General features: G+C 50.6%; 1 protein-coding gene across 3 annotated transcripts; it reads left to right on the forward strand.

Moving 5' to 3' along the window:
* The first annotated feature begins 334 nt into the window (after positions 1-334).
* On the forward strand, positions 335-10,469 carry LOC128817267 (transient receptor potential cation channel subfamily V member 2-like). 3 transcript variants are annotated; one of them, XM_053995652.1, is made up of 18 exons: positions 335-599; positions 782-944; positions 1,203-1,320; positions 2,173-2,468; positions 2,940-3,073; positions 3,362-3,514; positions 4,023-4,163; positions 4,646-4,944; positions 5,326-5,502; positions 5,929-6,087; positions 6,194-6,289; positions 6,776-6,846; positions 7,150-7,315; positions 7,983-8,049; positions 8,129-8,436; positions 8,837-8,955; positions 9,404-9,498; positions 10,226-10,469. In XM_053995652.1, the coding sequence occupies exons 4-18, from the start codon at positions 2,230-2,232 to the stop codon at positions 10,354-10,356; spliced, it is 2,355 nt and encodes a 784-aa protein (XP_053851627.1). In that variant the 5' UTR covers positions 335-599; positions 782-944; positions 1,203-1,320; positions 2,173-2,229; the 3' UTR covers positions 10,357-10,469. The 3 variants fall into 3 exon arrangements, with proteins under 3 accessions (XP_053851627.1, XP_053851628.1, XP_053851626.1); XM_053995653.1 differs by lacking the exon at positions 335-599 and having other exon boundaries at positions 613-944; positions 10,185-10,273; XM_053995651.1 differs by lacking the exons at positions 335-599; positions 1,203-1,320 and having other exon boundaries at positions 613-944.
* The last annotated feature ends 5,553 nt before the right edge of the window (positions 10,470-16,022 follow it).

Below are 16,022 nucleotides of genomic sequence, written 5' to 3' on the forward strand. Positions count from 1 at the left end.
CACTTGGTGGGACACTCTGTCTGTGTCCCCGGGGCTCTGCAGACCTGGCTCCCCACACAAAGTTTGGCCTCAGCTGTTCCCAGGCACTTCTGCTTGTCCTGGGCAGCCTTGTGGCAGCTCAGGGGCTGTGGGGGAGGCACGAGGCGCTGCCTCGCCGTGTGCAGGCAGGGGTTAAGCGTTCTGAATTTGCAATTTGCAGCCAGCTTTCCCATATAAGAGCACTGCACTCATTGGCTCTCCCCTTCACTGAGAAATCTAGCCAGTCATTTCCTGTGCAAGCCCTCCTTCACTTTGCAAAAAGCCACACGGTTGAGTAAATCACAGGGATCTGGGGCTGCTCCTGCTCACAGGAACCTTGGATTCCCTCATGGACCAGCCAGGAGCTCCACACTGTGCCACTGCCAGGCTGCTGGGATGAACATGGCCTTCCCTGCATGGCTTCTCACCCATGGATGGAAATAATTTTGGGTCTGCCTTCATGCCAGTTCACACTTCTTGGTGCTTGACTTGGTTTCTGCTGGGAGGTTACTTCCCCTCTGAAGGATCCGTTGGGACTCCTTGTCAGATCAGTTCTTGGGTGGAGCTTGCAGCAACTTCTGGTAAGTGCTGAGCTCTTCTGACAGCAGGGCTTGGTGAGGGCTCAGGGAGAAAGAACTCAGTTCTTGGGAACTTGAGCTGGCAAGCAGAGAGTGCTCCCTGTGCTCCCAGGGATGCACAGAGCGGGTGGATACATCAGAGGGTCCTTTTTTATAGGACCATTTTGCTCTTGCTCTTAACCCAGACGCTCTGTCTGTGCGAGACTGACAATAAATAACTCTCTTGAGTGCCGTGGAGAGATGGAAACTGCAGCTGAGGAATGATTTTGGGGAGAGGAAGACAGAAAAGCACGAGCAAACTGTTATGGAAGTGCAAATATCCTTCTAAAGGATTCGGCAAATGTACCAGTAAGTGTTTTGGGGAGGGAAGCAAGTCTGAGGTGGGATTAAAGGGTGTGTGCAGAGGAATGTTTGTCACTAGAGCACAGACTAAACGGAGTGTCTGAATTATCATAACGGTCTGTCTCCAAATCAGCCCTTGGATTTCTTGCCGTGAGCTGCATGAAGATGTTTTGTGGCTGTTTTCTGCCCAGCCCCGTGTTTTTTCACAGCCTAACCTAAGCCAGAATGCTTATGCTGTGTCCATGTACCTCTTTGCTGGTGCAGGCTATGGAGTCTGGCCGTAGCCCCAGCAAGGGAGATTTCTCTTCAGAGGAAACCTGTTAACCCTTTGGAGGGAGTGCCTGGGAATGAGCAGGAGCTGCTGACCAGAGCTCTGCTGCAGGTTGGTGACTGTGGATGTTTAATTTCTGCCTCACAAACCCTGTGAAAGGTTTCTCTTTCCCTGAAACCCCACACCCAGGCACTGTGCCTTGGGTGTGGTCTGAGATGTACCCAGACGTCTCCAAAGAGTCAGAACGGAGTTCAGGGAGCATCAGATGAGAGAAGGGGGCTGGCTGGGAGCTCTGCTGGTGCAGCAGCTCTGGTGGAGCCGTGCTCTGTGCAGGCTCCCAGGGCTGTGAGTGTCTGCAGGGCAGGGGGAGCGTGCTTGCCTTGGAGCTGGGAGCTCCGGTTCTGTGCTCACATGGACAACCAGCAGCTCCAAATATTGGGGAGGTCCCACTCGTTTTGCCCCAGGATGAAATGTCAGACAGTTTGTGCAGGTGTTTCCCTGTCTGGACAGCCTAAAGCCTCCCAGCAGGGACTGTGGGCAAACTTATCACTGTTGCAAAGAGGGCCCTCGGTGAACCTTTATCTTTTTGGCCACTTGGTGACCAGCCTGTGCCTGTGCTGGTTGCACTGAGACAAGAACAGCGATCACAGACTCCTAAAGAGCCACTTTCCTTGCCTTTTATGTCAGGAACCTGTGCTGCTGCCAACAGGTGAGGTCATCCCACACAGGGGGTTCAGATGTGCTGCAGACAAGTTGCCCGTGCTTCATGAACTGCTTCTAAACTTCTCCTCTACTGGAACCCCATTTAGGACCCTGATCCTTGATTCAAATACTCCTCCTCCATGCAGAGTTTCACCAAATCTCCCTCTCAAGGGACCCGTGGTCAACCTGGGAACTTCCTTTGTGTCCAAACGCCTTTGGGGTTTGTGAAGAAATTGTGTTCATTCTCCCCATCCCTTGCAGGTTTAGTGCCCCCACAGGGAACATCTTTGCTGATCTGCAGGACCATCTCTCCTGGCAATGGATAAGTTCACAAACGGGCAGCCAGGCCCAGCTCAGAGGAACAGGCTCATGGGATTGCTAGAAACAGATGACAGCGTCCAGGAAGATAAACCTGCTCCGAGTAAAAAGGAAGAAAGGTCAGGACATGGAAGGAAAGGAGAGCCACAACCCTTGGAGACGCCTTATCAGAAGGAGAGCAGTGACTTTGCCCCTAAAATCAAGATTAATCTGAATTATCGGCCAGGACTCGTCAGCAAGTGAGTGACTTGGGGGTATTTGACCAGTTTGGGTTGATCCAGGTGATCCACCCTGATCCTGGCTGGTGGGAGCCTATGGATTTTCCCAAGTCTCCACTAAAAGAGTCTATACTAAATCCCACCAGGGATGGGCCTGACTCTGGTCCTGCAGCCATCCTGGGCTCCTCTCTCTGCTCTGGATGCCTGCCAGGGCTGCACATCAGGCTGGGGCTGGGAACAGCTCCAACTGATGGAAAGAGCAGCCACTTAGCAGAATTCTGGGAAATAACTGTCTCTGTTTTTCCCTTGACTCAAAAATAAAACATTTGAATGGGGTTTTTTTCTCCCCCCCCAATAAACTCTCCTCCATCTCCCTCCTTCCTTCCACTGTCCCACTCGAGCTCGTGGCACATTCCCATCCCTGCTCTCCAGAACTTCCCTTCTCCAGAGCTTCCTCTCCAGAATTCCTGAGGCTCTGCCTTTGTCCCGCAGCCAGAAGGACCCGAATCGCTTTGACAGGGACCGGCTGTTCAGCGCCGTGGTCAGGGGCAGCCCCGAGGCACTGGATGGTTTGCTGGACTACTTAAGGAGGAACTCCAAATTCCTCACCAACTCCGAGTACACAGGTAGATTCCTGCTCCTGGAATGGTTTGTTATTCCCGGGGGTAGCTGAGGCGAGCAGGGGAGTGTGCTCGTGGTTCTTTGCTTTTTCCAGCCCTCTGTCTTCTTTTATTTTCCTTACATTCACCCCAAGTTGGTGAATGCCATTAATTAAATACATCCTAAGTTTTTTGCCTTAGGACTACTAAAAATACTGATAAGAACCTTTAAAATGGAGATTATATTTGATCTCTGAATCAAGCACTACAGCTGTGTACAAACCCACGACCCATTCAGTCCTCTCTCCCTGCCAGATGCAAAGACTGGGAAGACCTGCTTAATGAAAGCCCTGCTGAACTTAAAAAACGGCAAGAATGACACAATCCCAGTCTTGCTGGAAATAGACCAAAAGACACAGAACCCCAGGCCACTTGTCAACGTGTCCTGCTCTGACTGTTTCTACAGAGGTAAGGAAGGATTCCTGTGAGATGAGCAGGAAAAGAGGGGAACTGGAGCCTCTGCAGCCCCAAGGTTCTGGTGCAGTCACACAGAGCCCACTCACCTCTTACTTCTGATTCTGCTCCTGCATCTCCTTCAGCCTTGAGTTATACCCTCCTTGGTCTGTAGAACAGAAGTGATACATGCTTAATAACCCAAGAAGTGAGATTATTTACTTGGGAAAGTATAAAAAGCACTTGTAAAAATGAAGTGGTCTGAGGCTGTTACATGAGCTCTGTTTGGCTGTGCTCTGAGCAGCAGCGTGCCTGTCTCAGCCCTCTCGTGGCTGTTTGGGATCTCAGTGCCAGGCAGGGGGAATTGCCTGCCCTGCTGTTGAATTTCTGATGGTTTTGAGGCTTGTTGAAAGCCCTCAGCTGCCAGGCAGCCCTGCCCACCCCGAGGCTGCAGGCCTCACGGTGACATCCCGTGCTGTGCCCTGGCAGTGGCACACAGTGACAGGGCTTGCTCTGCCCCCAGGCCAGACCGCCCTGCACATTGCCATCGAGAAGAGGAGCCTTGAGATGGTGAAACTGCTGGTGGAGAATGGAGCTGATGTCCATGCCAGAGCCCACGGGGAATTCTTCAGGAAGAAGAAAGAAGGAGTTTACTTTTATTTTGGTGAGTCACTGTGGAACGTGTTCCTTTGGGGTTCTTATTGCCATGCTGTATGTGATGCCACTACTTCTAGATGGGTTTGCCCCTCTGTTGCCACCTTCAGTGCCCTTTAACCAAGCCCTTGACTTATTTAAATGGCAGAATCCTTTCATATCTGGGGTGTTCACTGTGCATTTCCATCATCTTTGGGTTTGTGTGTTTAATCCTGAGTGGCTTCAGACAAGCACCGATACTTGGCTAGTTCAGATCTGAGAGCTCAGTTTGAGATGTGGGACGGTGTTTCAGCTGCCCCAGAAACAGAGTAATTGTTTATTGTAAAACCCTTTCAGAATCCAGAGACACTGAGGCAGAACCTGTTCCGTGTTTCAGTGATAAAACTCTGGGCTAAACATATTTTTCTAGGATTGCTTTTCCCCCCTCTTTTCTTTAATCCTCTCTCACCCCTTTCTGCTTCCCCTCCAAATGCTCTGTCCTGATCTCCCCAGGTGAACTTCCCCTCTCCTTGGCTGCCTGCACCAACCAGCTGGATGTGGTGGATTATCTCTTAAACAACCCCCACCAGAAAGCCAGGCTGCAGGAGCAGGACACCCAGGGCAACACCGTCCTCCACGCCCTGGTGATGATTGCGGATGACACCGAGGAGAACACCAAGTTTGTGAGCACCACCTACGTGGAGATCCTGAAGGCGGGCGTGAAGCTCGACCCCACGTGCAAGCTGGAGGAGATTGTCAATTATGATGGGTTAAATCCCCTGCAGCTTGCTGCCAAGACAGGCAAAGTGGAGGTAGGGACGGCCAGAGGGGAGCCCTGGGGTTGCTGAGGAGCAGGGATGGTGTAATTCGCTCCCTTGGTTGGTGTCCAGTGGGGTTTGGGGTTGGAGCTTCTTGCACCCAGCCCGTGCTGATGCTGCTGGCAGGGGCAGTGCCACAAAGGAGGGCACCTCCAAGCCACCCAGCTGTGTCCTGCAGAGCCTCAGCTGGCTGCTGCCCCTGCCCTGTCCCTGCTCCCTGGGCTGAAACTGGTCCCACTCCTGGGGGAGCCAGATGTGGTTGTTGGCCTGCTTTTAGCCAGATCCCGGCGCTGGACGAGGCACAAATCCAGCTGTGTGCTGCTTTGGGTGTCCTTCTGCACCTGCAGCACAGGCACGTGCCCCTGTTTGTGTCAGATCTTCAGGCACATCATCCAGAGGGAGATCCAGGAGCCCGTGTACCGGCACCTGTCCCGCAAGTTCACCGAGTGGACCTACGGCCCCATCCACGTGTCCCTCTACGACCTGTCCTCCCTGGACAGCTTCGAGGAGAACTCTGTGCTGGAGATCCTGGCCTACAGCAGTGACACCCCGGTGAGGCTCTCACCACAGCTCAAAGACAGGCTTTTTTCTCTCCTTTTTTTATGGTGTTGCTGTATAAGTGTTGCATTTCAAGTTAATGTGGGCTTTCAGGTGATGGTTTCTCTGAGAAAAGGAGTGATTCGTGGGAATGTTTGCAGATTTTGTTATTTGGAGGCTGCTTGGCATGGCTCTGACCATTCACAATTTGTGAGAAATTTTGATCCTTTGTTGTCTTAAGCCTCGGTTTGTTCAAATACCTCGATGAAGTGACTTCTATGCAATATTTGTTACCTTTCACACTAAAAGACCTGACTGAAGAACTCCTTAATGACTCCCCAGTTGAATCCACGCAGCTCCAGCCTTTAAAAAGACCATCCTCTGGTGAATTCCCATTCCTGTTGGCACACAGGTGCACTTTGGTTGCTTCTTTCCCCACAGAACCGGTACAAGATGGTGGTTTTGGAGCCACTGAACAAACTGCTTCAGCAAAAATGGGAAACGTTTGCTTCCAAGAGATTCTACTTCAGCTTTGTCTCCTACCTGTCCTTCATGATCATCTTCACAGCCATTGCATACTATCAGCCCTTAAGGGTAAAGGTAGGTCCAGTGGTTTTGTCTGGATGGATGGAGCAGAGTTTAAAAGTTGGCATCACTGCCTCTGCCCATCTCCACTGCTTTGGGTGGTTTTGGTTTTGTCTTGCAGCCTTCCTTCCCAGTGGAGTTCACAGCTGGAGGCTTCCTGTGGGTCTCTGGACTGATCATTATCTTGTTAGGAGGCATTTATCTGATCTTTGCTCAGGTAGGAGGATCTCTTGTCTGGTTTCATGGTAAGACGGGGGGAAAAAGGGAGCAATCACTGGCATGGAGCAGCAGGATCTGCTCTCCTGACATCAGGATGTGCAGGAGGGAATCCTGCTCTGAGACACTCGCTGTGATCTGGCAGTGGCAGGCCCAGCACAAGCCAGGTTGCTGGGCAAGGGGGATCACAGTTCCACAACAGCAAATAATTCTGAGAGACTTCTGTGATTTATGGCATTAAAATGCATCCCTGGCATTTAATGCAGGCTATTAATAAAGACATTGGGCTGAGCCATGATTCAGCCCTTGTTTATCCTTGCCCTTTATAAATAAGGGCTTTTTTTCATCTGGGAGGGATGAGATTGGGAATCTTGGAGATGAAAGGAGGAGCACATGGAGCAAAGCTTCGCCTGGGGCAGGGCAGGGCAGGGCTGCCTCTCTCACATGGCCTGGTTCTGATGAATGATGAATTGATTTTGCTCCCCAGAGCCTGTACCTGCGGAGGAGGCGCCAGTCCCTGAAGACCATGTGCTCTGACAGCTGCATCGAGATCCTGATGTATGTCCTGGGGCTCTGGCACAGCCACAGCTTGGAACTGCTCCTTTGTGCAGCTGAGCTCCCCCAGCATTGCCACAGAGCTGGAGAGCAGGAAAAACAGATCCTCTGCCCCTCTCTTTCCACCCCTGCTGCCTTCTCCTACTGCTGCCTCTTGTCCTGAGCCTTTTTTGGTTGCAGTGAGCTTTGCTGGGTGGGCTCCGTGCTCCCCTCAGCCTCCCCAGATGCGTTTTATTGCAGCGCAGATCTGCAAGGGCCCTTTTTGCTGAGGTGAGTCACTGCCACTTCCTTTTGTTTCCTCTCCAGCTTCATCCAGGCGTTCTCCCTGCTGCTCTCAGCAGTCCTGTACGGAGCCAGCTCGGAGAACTACGTGGCAGTGATGGTGTTCTCCCTGCTGCTGGGCTGGGTGAACACCCTCTACTACACCCGCGGCTTCCAGCGCACCGGCATCTACAGCGTCATGATCCAGAAGGTCAGAGCTGGGGAGAAGCCTCTGCAGGGAAAGGGTTTGGGCTCTGAGGAGCTGGGATTGATCTCCTGTAGAAGCACAGGTGCTGCAGAAAGAGGTTAGGTCAGTGTCTTCATCTACAGCTGCAGCAAGTCACTCATTTGGCACCGCTGAGCATCCCGGGTGACACCTGTGTGCCAAAAAACCAGCTCCAAACAGCTCTGGAACCAGTGTGGGCTCCCTGCAGCTGCTCAGCTCGGCCTGAGAGGTGTTTCCAGAGCTACAGAGGGACCTGGGACTGGAAAGGCAAAGCAGGGGTGAAAAGAGGTGCCAGGGAAGACTTCTGGTCACCATTTGTGTAAAGCCAGTGGAGGTGGAAAGGAGAGGGGGGTGTGTGTGTTGAAACAATTTGGAAACAGCCATAGTGGGGAGTCAGCAGGAATTTATTTTTTTCAAAGAACTGTTCATACCTACCAGAGCAACAAAGAAGTCCATAGCACTGTCAGATTAAGCTGCCAATGATATTATTTACTTGTGGAAGTAATTTAACACATATTAGCAGTTTTTTAAACTGGATGAAAGGTGGAAACCTTGCTGTCAGTGTTCCTGAGGGCTGGTTTGTGATGTGTGAGATCATCCTGGTGATTTCATGCGAGATGAAGGACAGCACTTCCCCTGGTTTGTGTTTCAGACCATCATGAGAGACCTGCTGCGTTTCCTCCTGGTTTATATGATCTTCCTCTTTGGCTTTGCTGCAGGTGAGCTCTCTCTGGGTTATGTGAGGGCTGAGCTGCACAAAGCACTTCCCTGAGGACTCAAATTGTGTTTTCCTCCCAGCTCTGGTGACGCTGATGGGCGATGCCCCCTCGGTGTCTCAGAACAAGTCCCTGGCTCACCTGGAGAGCACGGGCAGCCACGCCATGTACGGGGGGCTGCTCAGCGTCTCCCTGGAGCTCTTCAAGATCACCATCGGCATGGGGGACCTGGATTTCCAGGAGCACGCCAGGTTCAGGTACTTTGTCATGCTGCTGCTGCTGCTGTTTGTGATCCTCACCTACATCCTGCTGCTGAACATGCTGATTGCCCTCATGAGCGAGACTGTCACGGATATTTCTGGCTACAGCAAGAGCGTCTGGAAGCTGCAGGTGAGGCCCAAAGCCCTGCTGGGGTCTCAGAGTCAGAGGTGCCAGTGCCCATCTGTCCTAAGCTCAGCTAGAAATGCTCCTTTTATACAAAGTTGTCACCCTGGGAGTGCATTTTTAGGTGGATTTACACCTAAATTTTAGGTGCATTTTTAGGTGGATTTACACCTAAATTTTAGGTGCATTTTTAGGTGGATTTACACCTAAATTTTAGGCACATTTTTAGGTGGATTTACAGCTCCCTGCACGATCCATGTGCACGGGTGACCTGAGGCTACTTCAGGAGCATTTTGGGGATTCTCCAAATGCAAGGAGTTTCTGAGTGGGGAAGACTCAATGGGAAGGCTGGGCTGGGCTCTGTCTGTGCCCTGGTTTCTCTCTGACGTGGGTTTTACTCTTTCAGAGGGCAATTGCTATTCTAGAAATAGAGAAGGCCTGGCTGTGGCGCCAGGGTGGGAAGAGGAGATCTGGCTGCTTCATGTCAGTGGGGCTCAACAAGAAAGATGAGAGGTGGTGTTTCAGGTAAGACAGATGCACCATTCCCCCCCTCCAGTGGGGTCACAGCCTGGAGCACCACAGGGAAATTCAGCACTGACTCAACCACACACTCCTGGCCACATCCAAATTTGCTGGTGATTGCCAGGCTGGAGGTTTGAGAATTAATTGATCCTCCAGCATTGCCACTTTTGTATTAAGAACCTTCCCTGAGCTGGAGAATTTGAAACCAAACAGACCATGGACAATATGTGGGAGGAGAAGATATTTTACCTTGTGGAGCTTTGATTACAGAAGTTCTTTACTCAAAAAAAAAAAAAAAAAGCTCTGTAGGGTGCTGCTGCTACAGCCAAACCATCAGGGTGGTGTTGGCAGGATGAGCTGGGCTGGGAGGCTGCAGAACAGTGAGATCTGGCTTGATCTTGAGATGCTGCATTCCAGGCATCAGTGTCTTGTTGCATTTTGTCTCCTCCAGAGTAGAGGAAATTAAATGGGCAGATTGGGCAAAGGATGTGGGAGTTCTGAAGGAAGAACCTGGAATCACCAGTGATTCAGAAATAAACCCAGAAGGTAAATTAAATCATGAAGAAAGGTCTGCAGTATCCTTTTAGCTTCCTGCTCAGCAAACTGCTCTTGGCATGTTGTTATGTCTTTGGCATTCCAGGCAGGCCAACTTAAAATTGCTTCCCCACAGCAGCACCACTTGTGAGCTGAGAAAATAAAGATTTAGTGTAGGTCTGGAGCTGGCCAGAGTTTGGGAACAAACTGAGGATGAAGGAGATGCCATTCCTATTCAGCTCTGGGAGAAATGGGCAGGAAATGCTGCTGAGGAAAAGCAAGGGCTGCTCTTATTTTTGGCTCAGTAGCCCAAATATGGGATGCTTTTCCTAGGAAAGGTAAAATTTAGGCTCATTCATCCTGCAGATGTTAAAATCACAGGGCTTTTAGAGCCTGAATTTGGGCATTAACTCTGGCAATGCTGTCAGATTCTGCCTGAGATCTTTGTTTGCTTCCCTTGGTAGAGCTGGGAAGGATCTCTGTGGAAATCAGAGCTGTTACCCTGTTAGAAAGATCTTGCTCAGCCTGGCAGAGCCTGGGCAGGAGCTCCAGTGGATTTGGACACAACCTCTAGTGTGGGTTCCTCCTGGGTGCCAGTTTTCCAGGACTTGGGGAGGTTGCAGCGCTTAAAACTTTCTGTGGTGGGTGCTGGGTGCTCCCTGAGCCTTCACCCTTCTAAAGCTGGGTCCCTTTGTCAGCTTCCTGCTGACGAGGGGCTGTTCCTGTGTCCCTGCTGCAGAGACCAGCTCCTGGAGACGGCCAGCACAGAAAGCACCCCGAGCAGCTGCCCCAGAGGAGCTGGCCCTGCTGCAGCCCCAGCCACCAGGCACAGAGATGGTGCCTCTGCAGAGACAGCCCAGAGAGCTTTGACAGCTTTCCTGAGCCTGCCTCCATCTTCAGAGGAGCTGTTCTTCCCCCAGCAGCTGGGAGAACTGAAGGCACTGTCAGCAGCAAAGTGCATTTCGTGGAGGACTGTGGTTCAGCCCGAGGCTTTCAGTGTTGTCGTGCACTTTAACGATTCATTTCCTCTGAAGAAACTGTTTTTACTCGACTTTTCTCTGCCTGACACTTTCTTATTACTATGCCTAAAGATCCAGTGGTGGGAGCGAGTTCCTGGGGCAGTGGGGAAGGCAGAGCTCTCTGAGCTGTGCAGGGACAGTGCTCATGGATAATGCTCATGGAAGGACCTGGCTGAGGATGGCCCAGCCTGTTCTGCTGTCACAAGGGACTGCACTGAAGTGCTTTGGAATAAAGAGTGTTGTAGAGTCCTAAAAGTTGCTGAGGGTGGAGTTGTCTTCTGTGCTGGTGTGAGATGTGAGTGGACAAACCCTCACTCTGTGGCAGGGCTCCGTGGTTAATCCACATCAGTATCCCCATTTCACACCTCCAGAATGAAATTCTTTGCACTTAAAGCACGGGAGGTGATGTGGATTTCCTGGACCTGAAACTTTGCTGGTGGATTTCTGGGACTTCTGTTTTTCACGGGTTGCTTTGTCTCTGTAATAAACAGCAGCAGAATCCTGCTCGTGGCCCCTGCGAGACTGACGGGCCAACACTTTTTGTGTGGTTTTTGCTTCCTGTTACTCATCATGGGCATCCTGTCTTGCTGCAAATGTCTGCAAGGACCTCGTTACTTTTTGTGACTTGTACTCTGCTTCAGGCAGGAGGGGCAGCCTGCTGTAAACTCTGTGGGAAAAGAGATAAAAATGAGCTGTCTCACTTTTCACTCTATTTAAAAGTAATGACATGTAAAATTTCTGTAAACAATACAGCAAGTGTACTTGATTGAAAATGTTCATTTTTGGATGCACTTTTAGAGCTTCTGCCTTTCTCAGCAAGGGAGAGAAGGTGTTATCAGTGTGGACTGTCAGTTCTTATCAATTCCTGATTACTGCTGTGGGAGTTAACTCTTGTTTTCCATGGCCTCATGTCAGTTTATGCACGTAAAATATCTTTTGGTGCTGCCCTGGATGCACCTTCCAGTCCAGGGAAAGGTTGGTGAGAATCCCAGGAAAGCTGCAGACCACAAGGGCTGGCAGCACCTTCCCTTCAGTGAGATAAACCATGCAGCCTGAGATCTGTCTCAGTTCCACTCTGAGAGAGTGAACCTTGGTGGTTTTCCTTTTGGAAACCATCATCTTAATCCTCACTGCATGCACGTGACAGGCAGCAAAAATTTTGTTTTAAAACTCATTCCCTGCACTTCAATGGGTTCTTCCCCCCGTGCTGGGCAATTCCCCCTCCAGCCTCACTGCTCTGGGACTCTGAGTGGGACCTGATTTTCCTACTCCACCTTCTGTTGTTTTCTTGCTTTGTGAAGCCTTCAGCTGCTTTTTCCATCTATGGCTTTGTCCTAAGTGTTCCCAAGATCTGGCAAGGTGCTCAGATTGCACGGAGGGCTCATCTGGCCCATGATAAATCTATCGCTGTGCTTGGTGCTTTGCTGTGGCAGGGACACTTGGAGATTGTAAAGAAATGCAGGATCAGATCTGCCATCCCTGTCTGGAGTCTCAATAAATAACCTTGCTGGTAGTTTGGGGAAGCTGTGGGCACTGAGAGCTTTCAGCATCACCTTCCTCTTCAGCCCTTCCTTGAACCTGCTTCTCTTTTTAAGCGTGGCAGTGCTCCTTTATCTTTTATCTGCATCAATAATGTTCTGCTGTGAGGCAGGGCCTTGGCATCCCCAGAGCTCCCCACTCACACCCCAGCCCAGCAGTCTCATGGATGAAGGATGATGGTTAGGAGGCCCCAGAGAATTTTGGGGTCCACTCTTAACAGATGATAATGTTTTGTCAGGAAACCCTTCAGTCGTTTACACAAGAACTTCTCAACAGAGGAGCTGTCCTCTCCCTTCTCCCCCTGACAGGTAAACCCCACTGAGAACCTTTCCTGTGCACAGGGGGAGGTTTTGCAGGGCTCTGGCTAAACAAAAAAAAAAACCTCTCTCAAATGGCAGTGGAGGCACAGCTGCAGTTTCCTTCCTCTGCCCAAAGCACAGACTCTGGGGGCCCAGCCCTGCCATGAAAAGACACCAGCAGCTCCCAGTGCAGCTCTAGGGCTGCTCAAACCCTCTGGATGTGCTTGGCCAGAGTTCCTTGGCTCCTGGCAGGTGAGAGATGAACCTTGGGCATCCAAACCCCTCCTTTACCCCAGCACACTTTGCCTGCTCCTTGCTGCCTGTGCCCTCTATGGAAGGCTCTGAGCTCTCCCCACCTCACAGAGCTCTCTCTGCAATTTTCCTAAAAGAAACTCCATCTCTGCTCTGTGTGGTTCCCAATTCCCTATTTTCCTCAGGGGCAGAGGTGCAATCAAACCTTCCTTTTTCTTCAGATGCACATTTTGGGGAGTTTCCCCTGCTGTTTTTCCAAAGGCTGCTCTGAAGCTGGAGCTGCATCCACAAGCTGATTCCTCTCTCTCCATCTCCCTGTGACCCCACTTGCAACTGAACATATTTTCCATTGCCTGTGGAGCTCACAGAGGGAGCCTTTGAAATGTGACAGCACCAGGGCCCCGACAAAGACCAGATGCTTTCTGCAAGTCCCAGGAGCTGCCCAGGGCTGGGGCTGAAGGGCTGCAGCTGGTGGAGTTTGCAGCTGGACTCTTCCTGGGGCTGGCTCTCACTTTTTGGGCTTTGCTGTACTCCATAAATTTCACTTCTTGCTCTGGGACTAAAACAAAAATTAAAATGGGGGGGGGGTGATTATTAAAAGAAAACTTGCACTTTGCAACCTCACATCTGCTTCTGCAGCACAAAAAAAAAAAAAAACAAAACAAATCTGGGGCCAGACAGGAGCAGGCAAAGGCTCAGAAAATGTGGCTGTGGCTGCCTTGGGGTGGAACAGAAGTGGTACCAAATCTGAGTGCAAAGGGGGTTTTCTTGCTTCCTCTTTTGCCATAATATTTTTTTTCTTTTTTTCAGCTGAGATTTGTGGCACATAGAGTGTTTCATCATTTCTGGTCTGTGAGAATGATTGTCAAATGTTAAACACACAGAGAGGAGAGTTGGAGGTAGCTGGAAAGTGCCCATGGGGTTTGTTGCATTATTTTCTGTGAATCCTTGGAAAATTTAGATTTTCTGGGCAAAGAGAACCATGTCTCTGTTTCACTGGGCAGAAGAGCCATCCCCAGCTGACAGTGTTGGTTTTGTTGCTGTTCACATCTCCAACACTAAAGTCAGGGACTCCATCATTGCAGAAAAAAAATAATTCTGCTATTTTGGCATCCTCTGGATGAAAACCTTCATCCATTAGGACAAGAATGAATCTGCAGAGTGCCAGAGCCATTTCCTCTTGTTCATCCCAAGCTTAAAGTGCTTTACCTCTGCAGCAACTACATTGGAAGGAATCATGGAATTTGGAAAAAGAGTGGGAAAAAATTCAGCTAACTGGGCTGTGCTGTACTTCTGTTCCACTCTCATGGGTCACAGGGAGGGAGGTTGCCAGCTGTGCTATTCCTTTTCTGCTGTCAGATTGGTGAATAATGATTTTGCTGCTAAACTGGTTACAGGATCCGTCCCTGAGGATGGCTGGAATAAAATAAATAATAGGAAACGATCCACATATAAGTAGATATGTGATGTTTTGTTCTAAAAATTGCCCTTACTGCTGCAAAGGACACTAATTCTACAAAGCTATATATAGAGAATTCCAGGGAAAGGGCTGCTTGTCCCCTTCTGGAGCACAGGTTGGGTTTTATTTGGGATCTGAGCTGTGCCCATGGGTGTGCAGCCCGATGGGCTGACAGATGCTCTCCTTGCTGGAGCTGTTTGATGCTGGTTGAGGGAAGAGGGAAGGGTTTACGTCCATTGCCTGGAGACAGAGGTGAAAACACTGGCAGCGTAAACACTCCGTGCTGGGGATTTTCCAACCATGCCTAAGCAGTGACAAATAAAACATTCCTGCTTTGTGCTCCCTGCTGGATGTGCTCGCCCTGTATGGTAGAGGACTGCAGGCTGCAGCCAGAGCTCCTGGCTTGGTCATTAGAAAATAGGAGAGAAATAAAGAAATAAAGTTATTCTGTCCCTTTTGTCCCGGTGTGGTAAAATCCTGATTTTTTCCTGTGTGCAGAGATTTGCTGGTGCAGCCCTTGGCACTTCTGTGCAGCACAAATGTGCTTGGGGAGTTTTCTGCGTGTCCCCTTTGCTTCTGGGGCCACGCAGGAAACAAGAGATCCTACAGGATCCATGACAATGTCCGGGATTGTGGCAAGCACATTTCTCTCTCTCTCAGGATTTTTTATTGAGGTGCACAGAGAGAAATGAAAGAGAAAACAATTTCTATTTCTGCTCCTTGTTTTTCTCTTGTGGAATGTGTTTGGAGAATTGTTTACCCAGAGTGAGTGCTTGGTTGGACCATGGTGGATTGTTTGGGCCTGATGGCCAATTGGATCCACCTGTGCCTGGGCTCTGGAGAGCAGGGTCACGAGTTGTGAGTTGGGAGATATGAGAGTTAGAGAAAGTAGCATGTAGTATTTAGTATCCTCTTTTATATAGCATATTAATGTATTATAATTATAATAAAGAAATCATTCAGCCTTCTGAAATAGAGTTAGACATCATCGTTCTTCCCATTGGGTTCACCAACATCTAAAACAAGTGGTGACCCCGAACGTTGGATGAAGAACCAGGACCTGGATCGGGCCACAGCCGTGATTTAACACGGGAAAGGAGGTGAACCCTCTTGAAAAGGCATGTCCGACGTCCCTGCGAGGGATAGGGGAGGTAAGACGCCGTGGGAGCCCTCTCTATAGGACCAGGTGCAGCCCCGAGCAGTTTGCCGTAACCGGACACCTCTGCCTTCCTTTGAAAGGTACTGATTTTCTGATAATAGTACTACCCTGACCTGGGGTGGACTTTAACCTTGGGAAGTGATGTCTGCAGATTTCGACATTGGTTTGTCTTGTGTACATGGCCCTATACTTGCCCTCTGGAGAGATTTGGCTCGGGTCAATGGAATTTCTATCCCTGATGATGATTTTTTGGAGTTTCTTGAATATGCAGACAGTCGTGGTTTTTTCGGGGATCTGGCTTTTTCCCTGAATACAGAGGCTTGGAGATCCCTGTATTTCCTCATCAGGCAAAGCATCATGCGAGATCTCTGGGCGTCTCCATACATGAAAGTTTATTTAGAGCTTCTTCCGATAGTCCAGAAATGGACCCCTTTTCCGATAATCCAGTCTTTGCTGCAGGTGCCCCCCCGCGAAAAGGGGGGGGCAGAGCCTTTTTCCGTGGCTCAGAAGTTTTCTTCTGCTTCTGCGCAGAGGGAGCATCCTCATCATCCTCCTCCTCCTCCTCCTGCAGCGAGTGAGCCCCGCCTCCACGTCCCTTCGGAGGGTGCGGGGCCGCTCCCGGCGGAGGCGGAGGCGCCGCTCCGGGAGTTGTCACCGCGCCTCCGGCACCGCCCGTCGTCGCTCCCGCGGCGGCGGCTGCGGCCCCGCACCAGCGGCCGATCCCTGCACAGCGGTGGGTTCCGCCGCGCCGGTGGTCCCGCCCGCCGGCTCGGAGCCTGTTCCCGATGCGAGCTGTGAGGATACAGAAG

This window comes from Vidua macroura, chromosome 20 (genome assembly GCF_024509145.1).
Source record: "Vidua macroura isolate BioBank_ID:100142 chromosome 20, ASM2450914v1, whole genome shotgun sequence".
Lineage (NCBI taxonomy): Eukaryota > Metazoa > Chordata > Aves > Passeriformes > Viduidae > Vidua > Vidua macroura.

Excerpts from the sequence above, each read along its gene's own strand:
- LOC128817267 (XM_053995652.1), top strand. The coding sequence starts at position 2,230 with ATGGATAAGTTCACAAACGGGCAGCCAGGCCCAGCTCAGAGGAACAGG. Across the intron at positions 2,469-2,939 it reads CGGCCAGGACTCGTCAGCAA|CCAGAAGGACCCGAATCGCT; the intron begins GTGAGTGACTTG and ends TTTGTCCCGCAG. Across the intron at positions 7,316-7,982 it reads ACAGCGTCATGATCCAGAAG|ACCATCATGAGAGACCTGCT; the intron begins GTCAGAGCTGGG and ends TTTGTGTTTCAG.